The 13,469-nt window shown below is 36.1% G+C and overlaps 1 protein-coding gene across 2 annotated transcripts in view; it reads left to right on the plus strand.

Annotated features, from left to right (window-relative positions):
* The window catches only part of RNF130 (ring finger protein 130), a 98,558-nt gene that overhangs the window by 26,439 nt on the left and 58,650 nt on the right, over nucleotides 1–13,469 (plus strand). For both annotated transcript variants that reach the window (XM_004693879.2, XM_012733310.1), the window contains exon 2: nucleotides 1,247–1,497. In XM_004693879.2, coding sequence (XP_004693936.1) covers nucleotides 1,247–1,497 — 251 coding nt within the window. The remainder of the gene's footprint in view (nucleotides 1–1,246; nucleotides 1,498–13,469) is intronic.

Raw genomic sequence — 13,469 nt, forward strand, 5'->3', positions numbered from 1 at the left:
TTTTTTTTTTGTAAAACCCTTTTTATGAAGTTTATTTTCAAATTCATGAGGTCTTTTGACTTGAAGTGGTAGAAGGGTAATCTGTTTTGCTACATATGATAAGTTAAACTAAACATTTGGTATTACTGTTCACTGAAGAAGCCTTTGAAAGGACAAATTTTGGGGGGTTTATTTTGTTTTGGCTGCTTATGTGTCAAAACCTTATTCAAATTTGAAGAAGTAGTCATAATTTTTTTTCTTTCCCAAAATGCTTATTCTTTTTCTCCTGGCCACCAGAGTCTTTAAGGGCTCTTATAAGAAAGAAAGTTGCAGGTTGCCACAAGCAATTATAGCTATTGAAAGGACAATCCACTGACTAGATTGATGGTAAAAAAGGCTGCTCTCTTTCCTTAAAAGAAAGTGGAACTTTGTTCTCATTGTAGATAAGGGTAGGTGGAAATTAATTTTAGTTTGTGGTCATGACAGAACTTCTTGGTATTCAGTAGAAGCTGAAAGTATTTTGATGCCAACTAGTCCAGAATGTTATGGTTTGGTCCTGTCTTGAAAGAGTTTTATGTCCAGAATAGTTTTGGGGTCAACTAGAACTCCTACAGTCAGTTCTAGTTCATTATTAATAAAATTAAATACTCTACCATTTAGCATTTTGCTATTGCAACTCCTATTTAATTTGTGTCCTAAGTCTCAGAGACATTAGCTATAAAAAGCCTGAACTGCACCTCCTGTATGTTTTTCTAGTCTCTGTACTCGTTCTGCTTCTTGTACTAGCCCTGAACATGGTAGATAGTCCACAAATGTTTCTAAAAATGGTTAGTGCATAAATACCACTTTTAATATAATATCAATGCTTTTCTATATTTTCTTAGTGAGTTGGGATACTCTAAAGAGTATTTTCTAAGATGCAAAAGATTTTACAATGACACCTTGCCATGATTTTATCACATTTCTATTTGTAGTGTTTGTTTTCACATTTGAGCTGATTAAATGTTTTTGAAATGTAGTTAAAAAGCATATTAACATGGTTCTTAATACTGCAGTCATTTTATGCTTAAAATCTGTTTAGGTTTGAAGTACTACGCAACAGATTCTGTGTTCCTACTTGATGCCACATACCCAGCTGCAGCTTTATTTGAAAAATGAACCTGCAAACTTGCCATTAACCAAAGTTACTAGGTAGTATTTTTATATAGTTGATGTTCCTGTAAGTTTTAAATGTCACTTGAGTATATATATTTATTTTACATTACAGGCACTGGAGATATTATTGCTGTCATGATTACAGAATTGAGGGGTAAGGATATTTTGAGTTATCTGGAGAAAAACATCTCTGTACAAATGACAATAGCTGTTGGAACTCGAATGCCGCCAAAGAACTTCAGCCGTGGCTCTCTAGTCTTCGTGTCAATATCCTTTATTGTTTTGATGATTATTTCTTCAGCTTGGCTCATATTCTACTTCATTCAGAAGATCAGGTACACAAATGCTCGCGACAGGAACCAGGTGAGCTTCTCTATGGTGATTGATGCCTCCCAGTAATAATTCCTAGACACATGATCATATATAATGCAAGTTTTTTTTCATTAAAAAAAAAAGTTGTGACCTTCAGTCATTTTAGTAATATGTTGAGAACTATACATATATTTTACACAATTATTTTAATCATTTTAAATGCCTAAATGGAAAAATTAATACATTTATAATGACCAGTTGGAATATTCTAGGTAGATGGTTAGCTTAATGTCATAATATGATCCAGCTAATTGTAGTAACTTGAAGAAATATCACAAAGTTGCATTTTAAACTGTTAACACTGGTAGTCAGTGGTAAGGGGAACTTTGGAAGATGGAGGAAGCTGATTTCACTAAATGCCCTTTTGTTTTGTATGAGTTATCTTGCCACTTAATTTCATAATAAATACAGCAACTAAAAATCAATACCTGGCCAAGTACAGCCATAGAGTGAGGATACAGTGGGGAAGGACCAGTAGAAGAGATCTGTTTAGATAGTCCCACCAGAAATTTCCATTGATGATCACAGACTAAGCACTCAGGGGATTTTGGTTGAATGAATAAAAGACTCAAGAAAGACACTAAGCTGCCCTGTACAGCATGTGAATTTTCTGTTTGTTACTTAGGTTTGGTTAATATGCTGTAGAAAGAATGTTCACACTGAGAGTAGGCTCAAGGTCTTGGATCCCAGGGCCAGTCTAGGCATTTCTGGGAGGAAACTAAGAAATGAATTGTGTGGAGAGTGGGTTGAAGGCAGTTTCTATGCAACACATTTCTCTCCTTACTTACAGAACATATAGAACATAAAGCTCTCTATGAGAGAATTGAAATGTTCGTCCTCCCTTATTCTATGGAAGGAATACAGACTTTGAATCTAAATTCAAGTCCTGGCCTTCCCATCAGATTGTCGTGATCCCTCTTGGACTATTTATCTAAGTTTTCATCTGAAAATAAGTATAAGAGATCTGAAAACTAATTTATTGAACGTTTGTACCAACTTTGTACAGTAATTCTGCACACCTTTTAAATTTTCATGATAATTTTTATAACTTCAAGCTTATAGAAATATTACATGAATAGTAATAGAATGCTGTGTAAATGGATTCTCATAGAACTTAACTAACTGTATAATTAGGATAGCCTCACCCAGCATACTTCCAAGTTGTATCAGTAGTTTTTTCCTTCTTGTTACTGAGTGACTTACATTCTAGTTTCTGGCTCTTGTAAATGAAGTAGCTGTAAGCATTCATACTCAAGTTGTTGTGTGACCATTAGTTTTCATTTCCCAGAAATAAATATTAAAGGGTGTTAATTTCTGTTCTCTTATGGTAAACATTTAATTTTGAAAGAAACTGCTATATTCTTTTCCAAGTAAGTGTGCCATTTTACACTTCCCCCTGGAAATGTGTGCCTGATCCGGTCTTCTGTATCCTAGGCAGTGTTGGCTACTTTTACTTTGGTCATTCTGATGTATAGTAGGTATGTAGCAACATCTTGTGATTTTCATTTGCATTTCCATGTCTACTACTGATGTTGATCAGCTCTTCATGTGCTCATTTGCTGTCTGTATAGCCTCTTTGGTGAAATGGCCTTTGCCCATTTTCTTTTTCAAATTATGTTTATTAAGGTAAAGTTGCTTTACACTGTTGTAACTGCTTTGGAGGTTGTAGGTTTAAACTTCTACAAATAAATGTTTTAACACCAAGCCCACATGAGCTATGTTTTTCTGTGGAGTTTTGAAAGTTCTTTATATATCTAGATACAAGTCTTTTGTCAGATAATTTGATTTATAGATATGTCTCCCAGTTTTTATCTTCCCTCATGGTCTTTTGAAAAACAGGTGAATGATGAAGACTAATTTATCAGTTTTTCATTCTATTGATCATTCTTTTTTTAAAAATCAAGTCTTGTTAGCTCACCATTCAGTTTCCAAGTCTCCAGCTCCCATCTTGACAGAAACAGAGGTGTAACAGGTACAGGTTTCATAGACGCCCCTACTCCAGATGCTGGAACTCCAAATCCCATCAGTACCAAGAAGAAGCACGCGAGGATGTGAGGGCGGAGCTGAGCAGCCAGGTTGGGATAAAACCGGACATATGGGCTGGGGGGTGGGGAGGGGACTTTTGGCCTGCTGTTTCGCAGCTGATCGTTTTTTGGCGCTCAATCGGTTTTCAGCGTGCCAGTGGAGTCCAAGCGAGCAGAACTGGTAGGACATCCTAGTTAACCTGGGTTTCTCTCCCTCTTTCCCTGGGTTATTCCTTTACCTTTCTCCTTATAAATAAATCCATTATTTAACCTTTAAAAAAAAAATCAAGTCTTAAGATTATTGTAGTGGAAGAAACCCGTACCATGTATTTTAATATCCTGTATTTTCATTTACATTCAATTTTTTTCTCTACAACATCCTCTTTAACTCACATATTAGTTAAAAGTGTGTTAATTTTTAGTAGTTTGGAGATTTTGCTGTTATCTTAGTGAGTCCATTATGTTCAGAGAAAATCTCTGATTTCAGACCTTTTAGATTTTGGAGATTTGTGTCATGATCTGCAATATAATCTGTCTTGCTTTGATATGTGCTTGAAAAATGTTCCACTGTTACAGGAGTGTTATCAGTTAGAGCTGTGTGTGCTTAGCTTGTTGGGGGGCATGGGAAGTAAAAAGATAACTTCTCCCCTGGTCCCGGTGTATCCAAAGTGGAAAAGAGATGCTGTTCTCCATTACTGTTTGGCTAGAGTAGAGCAATGTAGGCTATTTTTCCTGGCACTTTGGCTGGGGAAGTGAGCTTGGGGCTGGGGGTTTAGTAGTCAGGGCTAGTCATTTTCTGTTGGCAGGTCCAGGTTGAAGGCTTCTACAGCCCATGATCTGGGACTTGAGAGGCCACAAGGCAGCTCTGGGAACTCACTGCCCGATGTTACTCAAATCTCAAGTTTCCTGGGCAGCTCACCATTCTTTCCACCTTTGGGAAACTGCCTGTACCTGTTTGTGTTGTCACATTCAGGGTCTTTCAGCTGTAAGGAAGAGAAGCTGGCTGGAAGGGCCTACTCCCTCATGGCAGAACTGGAAGTCCCCATTGCATCACCTCTGATTTTTTGCTTGTACTTAGGTGATAAAGCAATATTAGGGGAAAGCGTTAACTAGTCTAAAACATACCACTTTCACACACAAAAAAAATTCTGAAGTATTTATATGACATCAAATGAGTAGCCTTAAAATAGAATGCATCTGTTCTATCAGATTGTTGATAAATTCAGATATAATTTAAAGGTCAGCTCACTAGTAACAAAATGATAACATTCAATTATTTATCATCAAAATACCTGGCAAGAAATTCTATCTAATGTACTTGAAGAAAATAATCAAAGTTCTTTGGCTTCTTGAAGGACAATATTAATTGCACTTAAAAGTGTCATTATTTTAACAGTTCTATTCGGTAATGTTGCCTTCATTTTTAAATATAAAATTTTAACCAATAAAATACTTGATTCTTAAAAATGAATAGTACCAAGGTCTTTATTCCTCACTCAGTCTTTTCTGATTCCTAATTCTTACTTCTCAGCTACAAGTTAACTTCTTTCAACTCCTCTAATCTATTCTGTTATTAACTTCATATAGTCAATTAAGTAGCCTGCTCTGCCTTCTTTTTATAAATTGAAATTTTGTTTTTAAATGTACTGCCATTATGAAACATTAAAGGTAAAATGATCGAGTTGATCTGAAATGGTACTCAGGACAAGAATGTGGTATATCCCAAGGAGTCTGCTTTAATTAGCACCCAGTGTGGGGCCTGAGAGTGATGAAGGTGTCACTGCCATTGCCATCTGGCATAGGCCACAAACAGGAACTGTGTCCTAGCATTTGGTTTGTGGCTGCCTGCTCGAGGACTTCCAAAGCATTTTTCTCCAGATGCTACAATAACGGAAAGTGATGCGCTGACCTTTTTTCCTCCTTCCGTTTTTCCTAAGGTTTAGAAACACTTGATGAAATTTTTATGTGGCTTAAAAAGCTTAGCATATTAAAGTTTAATAAGAAAGTGGCGGCAACTCAACTGGTTGAAACCTTTGGCTATTTTAAACGAGAAGCCAGAATTATTAGCAAAGTAAAAACTGCGAGTTTAAGAAGAAGCTTTATTTTCTCCTACAAACTGTCATGAAGCACATCTTTTTACAGGATATACCCCCCAAAGACAGTCTTATAGCATAAATAACCTCTAAGCACAGTGGAATCTTTTATGTGTGAGGTAAGAATCTGTTGCTTCCGCTTTTTAGTTTACAGCTAAGTATCTGGTTTGTTCTTAAAGACTGTTAGAATGCATCTAGATACAGTGTTAGAAGTAAGTACAAAGAGGTCAAATGACTGATGGTTAACTTAAATTTCACCTTCTAATAAGTTAGGGTTATTTATTCCACACAAGGAGATAGATAGATGGTTGCCTTGTTCAGATTGAAAGGGCCCGTAAGTTTTTTCTGAGAAATGTAAACTTTTCCACAGTTATGTGGTTAATACTGTGCCTTTAATCCCAAAGTAATCATGTTTGATTCCCAAAATAGAATGACAAAACTTTTATTTTACTGTTGAGGAATAGGACAGATGTAAAAAATTCCAAATTGTAAATATAGTTCTGGAAATCTTCTTAGGAAAATTCCCTGTGAAAATGCATACAATTTCTAAAGTATTTAAAACTTGTCAAAATATGTATACAGTAAATATTGTAAGGTACTAATATTAAATATGCTTTTGTTTCCCACTATTTACCTTGGAAGGTAGCTAACTGGAGAATTCATTTGCATGTCTGACTATGGAAGAATACTAGATGTTCTTCAGAGAAAGGCTGATATTTTACAAGTACAAAGTTTATCTTTGGACAAGGATGGGATCAAACGTTTGGCTTCCAAATTAGGGAGAAAAAAATGTGTGTCAAGATTTTTCCCCTAGGAAAAGTTTTCTTAGTCAAAAGAGGCAGACTTTTTGTTAGTGTTCAATGGTGGATTGAATTTTAGTATGTTTATTAGGTATTAAGAATTTTAGAAGAACTACGAAAGGAAAATGAATATTTAAGCTGAGAATTGAATTATTTTACCAGCTTTTTAATAATATTGTTAGTACTCTTCTCTTTTTCATGTTCTGCTTTTATAATCATTTTCCGTAAATAAACACCACTTTCTGTAGACTCAAACATCCTTCTGAATGTTAGACATCAAGAGCTTAAGATTTTATTTTCTTAACATAAAATATGCTTTTGAGATAAGAGTGCTTCTAAAATATTTGATTTTACATTAAGATTTATTTATTTATGCATACAGAATTAGGGTACAGGCCAGAGGTGCAGGAGCAGTGAGAGGATTCACAGAGACAGAGTGGGGAGCAGAACAGGCAGATCAGTGAAGTACACTGCTAAGGGGAGCAGCAGGCGAGACAGGAGAGGTCTGCTGTACCATGTGGGTCACCTCCTGGGCCAAGGATGGAACTCGCACTGAAGCAGCAGCAGCTGGCTTCATAGTGCTGTGTCCTAACCCACTGTGCCACCAGGGAGGGCCCCACTTTTTCATTCTTGGGATGTAGCAGTGGGCCTAGAATATGACACTGACTCAGTAAATGTTTAACTGAATTAAAGATTTGCATCCTATTGGGCAGACAGACAAGTATAACCAAAATACTATGTGGTATAAGAGTTATTCTTCAAGAGCAAAGTGATACTACTCTAAGCAAACCAGGAGTTAGTGACATTGAACTGAATTTTAATGGATAAGAAAGACTTCTTCAGACACACTGGCAGGAAAGTCAGTCAAAGAGATCATTTTTCCATAGAACAATGGAGAGATAAAAGGATAAATGTGAAGCTTGAATAACTGGGACATCAGAAATAATGGGGAGGAGACCAGAGACTGAACTGATGCTGGATGAGTTAAGTGACAGAATATGGACTTGAAGCTCATGCTGAAAAATCTGGATGTTCTTCTTTAAGCAATAAGCATTCACCCAAGGTTTTTTAGCATGGATTGATATGATATTTCTCGGGTGGGAGAAACTTTGGGGAAGGATAGCTCTTAAATAGGAAAATGTTAAATAACAAAGGAAGATAATAATAGTAAACAAGATTATATACAGAGCTGGAAGAGAGGGATTAGGAATATAGGCACACAGTTACCTTGGAAAAGCATTGGAGCATAGTCTTTTGTGACTATAAAGAAAAATATTTTATTTTATTCAGAGATAAAACCAGATTCACAGCCCGTAAGCTTCAATTATTCTTTAAAAGAAAACTCTACTATTTACTTATACCAAACTAGTTCTGTTTTTGTGGGAAAGTTCTGATGGTTAAAAAGAAAAACCTGAGATGAGTGTCATTAAAGTGACCTGTCCTCTATATACTCTGAACCATCTACCTTTGAACAGATTGTTTCTGTTTGATTAAGTACTGTGAGTATTGTATTACTTTCTACCAATTTAAAGTCTCTGGACCCTTTGCATTCAGGTACAGAATAGTGCTCAGGTTTTTCCTTTGTAAGATGATGCTTCCCTGTGTGGATCCCCCATTCTCATACTCTGTTTATGTACAGATAGAAAGTTAAGCAATATTAACTAATACCTAAGGAATTTGACCCAGTAAAAGTACAGAGAATGATTGGGTATTGCATTGTGTGGAAATGCATTGGTAATTAGAGTTGGTAATTTATGCTTTATTTAGAGAGTCTCAATCTTTAATGTAAAGATATCACTTTTCTTCCTTATTTTGATGAGGAAAATGCATGTTTAAACTGCAGAGTCTTAATATACCTCCCCACTCCAATCTTGAAGTCTGAGTAGGACCTGCTTACCAGAGTTCAGTCATGGTAAGTTACTCAATTGCCCTGTGTTTCAGTCTCTAGCATGTGGCATTCCTTTTTCATAAAATGATTGTGGGGGTTATATGAGTCAGTACATGTAAAGGAATAGGAATAATGCCTAGGGCCCTCCCTGGTGGCGCAGCGGGTTAAAGCACAGCACTGAGAATCTAAAGCCGCTTCCACATGAGTTCGATTCCCGCCTGCCCCAGAGGTGACCACATGGTGTGGCAGACCTCTCCTGACCCACCCGCTGCTCCCCTCAGCAGTGTAATTCGTCGATCTGCCTGTTCTGTTCCCCACTCTGTCTCTGGTGATGCCTCTCACCGCCCCTGAGCCTCTGGCCTGTACCCCAGCTCTGTATGCACAAATAAATAAATAAATCTTTAAAAAAAAAAAAAGGAATAATGCCTAGGACATAATATGTCCTAAATAGATCTTAGTTGCTGTTAATAATGTTGTGATTTATGATGATAATGATGATGATGATGATTGAGCACCTTACATGGGTTTGATGTGTTTGTCCTTTGGCTCACACCTTGCATCTTGAAAAACAGTGACTTACCATCATGTTGATTGGGTGAAGATAAAAAATTTTAATAAAATAGCTTCATGATAGGAATTTCTATTCATATTAATTACTTGAAAGTCAACAGGAATATACTAAAACCAAGAGAAAAAATAGAGACTTTAGACAAATTCAGCTGAGAATTCAAAATCATAACTGAAGTATACTTGTCATAAAGTGATAGGGAAAGTTGAAGAAGGTATATAAAACTCCATGGATGATCCAGGAGTATTAGAAAGCAGTAACCCAGGAACCTAGTCAAAGAGAAATATTACAGTGAAGATAGTTGGAATTAGTATCAAAGAGAAGATTTTGGTGGGGTTTTTTAAATTTTACTATAGGATGTTTTGAAAATTCTTAAGTGGAAGAAGTGATTTAGCCTGATACTTATAGGAGATCTCTAAATATATAATTTACGTGCATTCATATAGCTGACTGAAGATCAAACTCCTACCAGCTACTGCTCTTTTCTGTGATAATTTGTGATGTAATGTACTGTGACCACCATCCCAACTCCTCTCTCCCACACCCATGCTTATCAGTCAATCATTAGGCTCAGTCAGTTCATATCCCCCCACATATGAGGGGACTACTGTATTTATATACTTTTATTTTCAAAAGGTAACTAAGGATAAAGCACAAATGAATATAAAGAGTTTATATTGGAGGAAATTGGATGAAGGTAATAAAGAAGGAAATGATATTGCCATACCTGGCTTACAGTTTTCGCTTTGGACCATATAAGTGTTTAGGTATTAAAAAAGAAAAGAAAAAGAATCATCAGCAGTGAAAGTAAGTGGAAACAAACAAATACATTCTTAGATGGACAGTCTTGACATTTTCTCCTCAGGATGTGGTGCACTAGGAAATGCATGGCACCACCTAGCAGATGCTCTTGCCAAAGCACTTAAACCTGAATCTAACAACCATTTTATTAGAAATGGGTCAAGTGAAATGATACCAGAAGAAACCAAGGAGCCAAATGTAGCGTATAGGGTGTTCTGTACAACATATAACCTAGTTTTCTCTTTTTAAAATGCAATTAAAAAAAATATGTATGATGGAGATGTCAGCTTTTGGCCAAAATGGAGTAATGGTTTGGTTTACCCTCCTGCCTGAAAGAGTTAGAAAAAACAACAGGGAAAAGCAATAAAGAAGTGTTTTTCAAGCTACTAGACATCAAGTACTGATCCCAAGGAATCAAGAACAAAAAGAGATGAGCTGTGAGTTCTTTAGTTTAATGTTTTGAGAATTTTCACACCATGGTGCATGGAAGCAAAACCAACGAGAACCCAATAGAGACTGCTTTATTTGGGAGACAGAGCTACGAGTCCACAGAAAGCACAGTGGCTGGCATTTACAAAACACAATGCCAAAGAGAAGAGAAATGTGCGTTGTTAACAAAATACAAGTCAAAACTACCATGAAATTCCATCTCATGCCCTTTAGGATGCTTAGTATGAACAAAAGATGTGTTGGCAAGGATGTGGACAAATTGAGCCCTTGTGCATTGTTGGTGGGAATGTAAAATGGCACAGATGCTATAGAAAGCAGTAGGGAAGCTCTTCAGTTATTAAATACAGAACTGCCGTATCTCCAGCAATTCTTTCTGGTTATATGCTCAAAAGAATTGAAAGCAGAGTATTAAAAGATTTTTACACCCATGTTCACAGCAGCATTGTTCTCGATTACTAAAACACAGAAGCACAACCCAAGTTTTATCAGCTACTGGATAGACAAGCAGCAAATATGATGTGTACATACAACGAGTATTTTTCAGCTTCAAAGGGCAAAGAAATGTTGTAATATATTACAATTTTATTAAAATTTGAGGACATTATACTGATATTTTATTAACAAAAACACAAGTACATATGGTTCCATTTATATGAGGTATTCAGAGTACTCAAAATTAAGACAAAGTAAAATGTAAATTGCAGGGTCTATGGGATGTGTAGAGTTTTTGTCTACTAGGTATAGAGTTTTGGATTTATAAGAGTTATGGAACTGATGACAGCACAACAGTGTGATTGTATTTAATACCTCTGAGATGTATATTTTTAAATTATTACTATTGTAAGTCTTATGTGTATTTTAACACCATGACAATATACTGAATCCCAAGAAAAGAGTAAAAGAAAAGGAAGAAAATTTGCAAACAAAAGCCAAGATGGTGAATTTAAACATAACCACATTATAATCACACCACAGTATTTGGTCTAAATATCCCCAATTAAAAACAGGTTAACAGATGGATTAAAAAACAAAATAATAAAATAGATAATGCCATTTGGTCCAGCAACTCCCCTCCCAAATACTACAAAAGCATTAATTCAAAGGGATATACAAACTTCTCTGTTTACTGCACTCTTTACAATTGCCAAATTATGGAAACATCCTAAATGCCCATCAGTAGAATGATGGATTAAGGTGTGTTATATATACACAGTGGAATACTACTCAGTTATTAAAACAATAAACACTTACCATTTGCAATAACAGGGATAGAGCTGGAGAGGGGACTATACTGAGCAAAACAAGTGAGAAGAAGGAACACATATACCAGATGCTTAGAATCTGGAACAGTTAGAACACTTAGATGTGGAATATTGGTGGTGGGGGAAATGGAAAGGTACTGATAAATCTAAACCACAGGGCCCTCCCTGGTGGCACAGCACTGAGAAGCTAAAGCCACTTCTGAATGAGTTTGATCCCCGCCCTGGAGGTGATATCAACCACATGGCGTGGCAAACCTCCCCGACTGCCCACTGCTCCCCTCAACAGTGTACTTGTCAGTCGGCCTTTTCTGTTCCCCACTCTGTCTCTGGTGAATTCCCTCACAACCCCTGCACTTCTGGCCTGTACCCCAGTTCTGTATGCATAAATAAATAAAACTTTAAAAAAAATCTAAACCACAGCAAAACCTAGAAATATAATTACACATTTATGGTTGCTTAAGGGAGAGGTGTGGTAAGGGGAGGGGAGAGGGGCCCGGTAGTGCAGGATAAAGAACTGTGTAGGTGCTTTGGTGGTAGAGGTAGTGTGCAAACAGATATGTGAGGAGGTGTGAACTTGTTCTCCTAAATCATGTACAATCTTGTAAATCAAAGTTACCAGAATTAACCAGAAAAAAATTTTTAAGTAAGAAGAAAGACTCCATCATATGCTGCCTACAAAAAGCCACTATAAAAAGATAAAAGTCAGATAGGCCAAAGGACAGACAACAGCTACACCATACTAATAAATATCAAAATAAAATTGAAGCATCTATTTTATCAAAGATTTAAGAACAAAGTTTATTACTAGGGATAATTTCTTAACAATAAAATGACCATTTTAGTAAGACATAACACCTAACCCTTTTTGTAACTAGTAACAAAATTTCAAAATATATGAAGTGAAAGTAGCTCTAACCCTGTAATTATGGTCAGAGATTTCAGTACCCCTCTCAAGTGAAAAAATGAGACAAAAGCAGTGAGCATATAAAATATTTTAGGCAACATAATCAACTGACTTGACCTCATTGACATAAAATGCTCCAGCCAAGAGAAGCAGACAGGATACATTCTTTTGAAGTGCTCTGTGGGCCATAAAACAAGTTTCAATCTATTTTAAAAGGGTCAAGTGATACAAAATATGTTCTCTGACCACTTGTAATTAAATTAGAAATCAGTAACAGGTAATTTTCTGGAAAAACCCTAGTATTTGAAAAAGAACTAACTTCAACAAAATAATTGGTAGGTAAAGAAGAAATCAAAAGGGTAATTAGAAAATAATTTGAACTGTGAAAATAAACACAATATGTCATAATTTTCAAGATGCCACATTAAGCATTACCTGTATTAAAAAAGACAAAAGAAAGTCTCCCTGGTGGCACAGGGGTTAAAGTCTCAGCACTTTCAAGCTGTCACCAGCCACTGTGGCATGCGTTTGATACCTGACCAGGGAGCTGACCCACATGGCACAGCAGGCCTCTCCTGTCTTGCCCACTGTTCCCCTCAGCAGTGAATTTTAGTGAATCCTCTCACCCCCAGCATTTCTGGCTTATGCCCCAATTTTTGTATGCATAAATAAATAAAATAAATCTTTAAAAAATAAAAGATTAAAAGGTCTGAAATTAATATTCTCAGCTTATACCTTAAAAAATGGGGAAAGAAGAGTAAGTTAAACTCAAAATATACATAAATATCAGAAGAATAAGTAGTCAGTGAACAGGAAGAAAAGAAAGTCAAAAAGGAAAATAAAACCTCCAAGAGCTAGTTCTTTGAGTAAGATTGATAACCTCTGGTCAAATTGATCAGCAGAAAAAAGAGATCAGGAGAAAAAGAAATACACACTAGCAAAATCATAAACAAGAGAGTTGACTTTGCTACTATAGATTATAAGGAGGTATTGTGGACAGCCCATGCCACTAAATTTGAACACTAACCAAGTGGACACATTTCATAAAAGGCACTAATTATCAAGCTCATTGGAGATGAATAAATAGCTTTGTATCAAGAAAATTGCATTCATATTTAAAACATTGCAAAAAAGAAAGCCGAAAATACAGATAGTTTCTGGTGAGTTCTCTAA

The sequence above is a fragment of the Condylura cristata genome, unplaced genomic scaffold, assembly GCF_000260355.1.
Source record: "Condylura cristata isolate star-nosed mole 26May11 unplaced genomic scaffold, ConCri1.0 scaffold00040, whole genome shotgun sequence".
Classification (NCBI taxonomy): domain Eukaryota; kingdom Metazoa; phylum Chordata; class Mammalia; order Eulipotyphla; family Talpidae; genus Condylura; species Condylura cristata.